At 59.6% G+C, this 3,930-nt stretch overlaps 1 protein-coding gene across 1 annotated transcript; it reads left to right on the top strand.

Moving 5' to 3' along the window:
* Window positions 1-452: 452 nt before the first annotated feature.
* Window positions 453-3,284, top strand: SIX3 (SIX homeobox 3). The gene is made up of 2 exons (XM_042894755.1): window positions 453-1,204; window positions 3,092-3,284. Exons 1-2 carry the CDS (start codon window positions 453-455, stop codon window positions 3,282-3,284), a joined length of 945 nt encoding a protein of 314 aa, XP_042750689.1.
* The last annotated feature ends 646 nt before the right edge of the window (window positions 3,285-3,930 follow it).

Raw genomic sequence — 3,930 nt, 5'->3', positions numbered from 1 at the left:
CTTCCCTCCCCCCCGTGCGTTCGGGCGAAGTGGTAAAAACCTCTCTTACGTACTCCGTAATGATTGGCAGGGCTGACAGTGATTGGCAGCGGCTGCCATGGCAACGCCACAACGACACGCAGAAGACCAATAGAAAAGCGAAACAAAATGTTTCGGCGCTGCACTCACTGTGGATTTAGGGGAGATATTATGAGGCTGTTGTCATTAGGGCGACCGCTGTCGAATCACTGAATCCCGACTCGGCGGCGGCGCGGGGCCGGGCGCGTGTGAGCGCGTGAGTGTGTGCGTGAGTGTGTGCGCGTGTGTGTGCGTGCGTGTGCCCCGCGCCTCTATGTGGCTGCGTGTGCGTGTGCGGGTGTGGATGCGTGCGCGGTGCGGGTGCCCTTTCCTCCCTTCTTCCTCCCTTTCTTTCTTTTCTCCGTGATCGCTCTCCCCCTCTCCCCGGTCATCCCATGGTGTTCAGGTCCCCGCTAGAGCTCTATCCCACCCATTTCTTCCTGCCCAACTTCGCCGCCGACCCGCACCACCGCTCCCTCCTTCTCGCCAGCGGCGGCAGCGGCAGCGGCTCGGGCTGCAGCCCCGGGGCCGGCGGCGGCGGCGGCAGCTCCCGGGCGCCCCACGAAGAGTTGTCAATGTTTCAGCTGCCCACGCTCAACTTCTCCCCGGAGCAAGTGGCCAGCGTCTGCGAGACGCTGGAGGAGACCGGAGACATAGAGAGGCTGGGGAGGTTCCTCTGGTCGCTGCCGGTGGCGCCGGGGGCATGCGAGGCCATCAACAAGCACGAGTCCATCCTGCGCGCCCGGGCGGTGGTGGCCTTCCACACGGGCAACTTCCGCGACCTCTACCACATCCTGGAGAACCACAAATTCACCAAGGAGTCGCACGGCAAGCTGCAGGCCATGTGGCTCGAAGCGCACTACCAGGAGGCCGAGAAGCTGCGGGGCCGCCCGCTGGGGCCGGTTGATAAATACAGGGTGAGGAAGAAGTTTCCGCTGCCCAGGACCATTTGGGATGGCGAGCAGAAGACGCACTGCTTCAAGGAGAGGACTCGCAGCCTCCTGAGGGAGTGGTACCTGCAGGACCCTTACCCCAATCCGAGCAAGAAAAGGGAACTGGCTCAGGCCACGGGGCTCACCCCCACGCAAGTAGGCAACTGGTTCAAAAACCGAAGGCAAAGAGACAGAGCGGCGGCGGCTAAAAACAGGTCAGTGGGGCTCGGGCCCTCTCGGGCAGCGCCGCGCCTCCTCCTCCTCCTCCTTCTCCTCCTCCTCCCCTTCCTCCGGGTACCCCGCGCCTCTCTGCCCCGGCGTTCGCGGGGATGCGCTGCGCAAAGTTGCGCACCGCGCCCCGAGCCGCGCTCCGGGCTCCCGTGGGCTCCTGGGGCGCGGGGCTCCCCGCGGGCGTGGGCAGCTTCGCGCGGCGAGGCGGGGGCAGCTCCGGCTCCGCGGCCGCAGATGAGCGCCGCCAGAGGCGCCGGGGCTCGGATGGCTTTGGGTTTCCCTCCGCTGTGCGGTTGCAGCGCGGCCCCGCCGCGGAAGGGCTGAGAGCTGCGGGCTTCGGCCGTGCGGCTCCGCAGCGCTCGGTCGCGATCCACGGCGCGCACCGCGGGAACCGCGCGCACTCGAAACACGAAACCGTTTGTCTCCGGGAGAAACAGGGAAGAAAGCCTTTGGGAGACGAGGAAAGGTCCCTCTTCCCGTTTCCCAGCTCCCAACACATAGCGAGCCGGCCGTGCGTTCGCTGTGCATTGCGTTGGCATTTGTTTGCGCGTCTCTCGGTGTCTTTTTATGATTATTTCTGCTTTGCGAGGCTCCCTGCTATTTATTTCTCGTCACCCTCCGGTAAAGTTATTTTGCAAATGAAAACGGCCCCTTCAGCCCGCTTGCCACGCCGCTTTTATTTTAATTGAAGTTTGCTTGCCGCTGGTAGCGCGTAAACAAAACTTCTTGTTCTTTTAAATGCTGTCTCTGAAATTCCTCCTCATTATAGCAGTGGTGCTATTGATTCAGGATTCTGTAGGAGAAGTGCAACCCTAAAGTGCCTCGCCAGTTAATTTCCATTAAATGGGAAACAGATCAGCTCAGGGCTGTAAATAAACAGGAGTTGCCCACGGATGCTTTTGTTGACTCAACGCTGTTGACAGCAGATGAATGCACCAGGAATTGTAAATGGGGGAAAAATCAAAGACGCTGAGATTAGACAACGTAAAATAATGAGAAGTGCCGAATAAGGCTGCGCGGTGCTGCTGTGTGCGGGCAGCTCCATGGGCAATGCCATGCGTGGAGCGGAGGGGCGAAGGGTGAGATCTGCTCCCGCGGGCAGCGCCGGGGCTGGGGCTGCGGCCGGCGGCTCCGTGCGGGAAGCGGAGCCCTTCTCCTACCCCCAATAGCGGCTATCTTGGGCTTCGGAAAGAGCGAGTGGGCAGGGAGCAATATCCGCAACATGATAGTGTATGTGAAAATTATTTATTACCTCTTAAAAGGAAAGATCGAAAGAAAGATTAAGACAGAAAGAAAGACGTGTTCGAAAGCAATGATCTCTAAGTGTTGAAACGCTGAAAGCTCCAGTATTTTAAAGGTGAATTTGGCTTTCAGATGGAAAAGGGGTTTCAATCCCGTGCGGAGAGAAGCGCCGCTCTCCGCACTCGCGCTGTTTTGTTGCATTCACAGCGCTGTGCTCCCGGGACGGGACCCCCGTCCCCGGCCGTTCCCTGTCCGCAGCCCTGCGCTCGGTGACCGGAACCCGCCCAAAGCGGCGGCCAGGCCGGCACCGAACCCCGGCTGAAGACGGGTTCGTGCCCTCCTGCAGCGGCTCCCGCTCGCTGTCCCCTTCCCCGTGGAGCAGCGGGAGCAGCTCGGAGGCCGTGCAGGGTCGCTGCACGTCACTCCCCGCGCCGTCCCCTGTAGGAGAGCGGCCCTTCGATCTGCGGTATTGTGGCTGTGGGGCCGGGTCGGGCTCCGGGGGCCGGGAGCTGCCGGGCCGGGCCGGGCCGAGCCCCGAGAGAGCGGCCGGGTCCGGCGCCGCCGCCCCCCCCAGCGCGGGCGGTGTCTGAGAGGGCCGCGGTGTTGTTTTGTCTCCCGGCGCGCTGCAGGCTCCAGCACCAGGCGATAGGACAGAGCGGCATGCGGTCGCTGGCGGAGCCCGGCTGCCCGACGCACAGCTCGGCCGAGTCCCCGTCCACGGCGGCCAGCCCGACCACCAGCGTCTCCAGTTTGACAGAAAGAGCCGAGACGGGCACCTCCATCCTCTCGGTAACCTCCAGCGACTCGGAATGTGATGTATGATATCGGAAAACAAACAAACAAACAAACAAATCACAACAAAAAGAAGAAAAAAAAAAAAAAAGAAACAACAAAAAAAAAGAAACCCAACAACAACAACAAAAATCCAAACCCATCCAAGCGAGCATCCTCTCCCCGACCAGAGCAAAACAATCCGAGGCAACCTAGGAGCGGGACACACACACGCACTCACGCACACACACAGCGCGGAGGGAAGCCGAGGCCCGGCCCGACCCAGGAGCAGAGCACGCAGACAGGGAGCAGAGGAGCCACCACAGCACCGCCTGCCACCGCCACCACCAAGAGATGGAGCTCAAACTTCAGCAGACACAAACGCTGGTGCTGCAAGCGGAGGGGGTGGGGGGGAGGCTTGAGGGAGGGGGGCGGGGGGGCGGCGGGAAAGAATAATTATTATATATATAAAAAGAAAAAAAAAAGGCAAAAAAAAAAAAAAAAAAAAGCAAAGCAAAAGTGACAATTGTATTCTTTTTAGGACGAGCACGATTTCTCCTTTGCGCTTTTCCATGGACGCATTTCACCCACTTGCATGATGATTATTAAATTTGTATCTGGGAAAAAAAAAAAAATCTCTATAGTAAAGGAAAACAGAATCAACAAACAGACAAAGGCAAACTGCGATCGAATTTGT

Source organism: Lagopus leucura, unplaced genomic scaffold (assembly GCF_019238085.1).
Source record: "Lagopus leucura isolate 7727_CA_CO unplaced genomic scaffold, USGS_WTPT01 Super-Scaffold_73, whole genome shotgun sequence".
In the NCBI taxonomy this organism is placed as follows: Eukaryota; Metazoa; Chordata; class Aves; order Galliformes; family Phasianidae; genus Lagopus; species Lagopus leucura.
This window is presented reverse-complemented; position numbering and strand designations above follow the sequence as displayed.

Excerpts from the sequence above, each read along its gene's own strand:
- SIX3 (XM_042894755.1), top strand. The coding sequence starts at position 453 with ATGGTGTTCAGGTCCCCGCTAGAGCTCTATCCCACCCATTTCTTCCTG. Across the intron at positions 1,205-3,091 it reads GCGGCGGCGGCTAAAAACAG|GCTCCAGCACCAGGCGATAG; the intron begins GTCAGTGGGGCT and ends GGCGCGCTGCAG.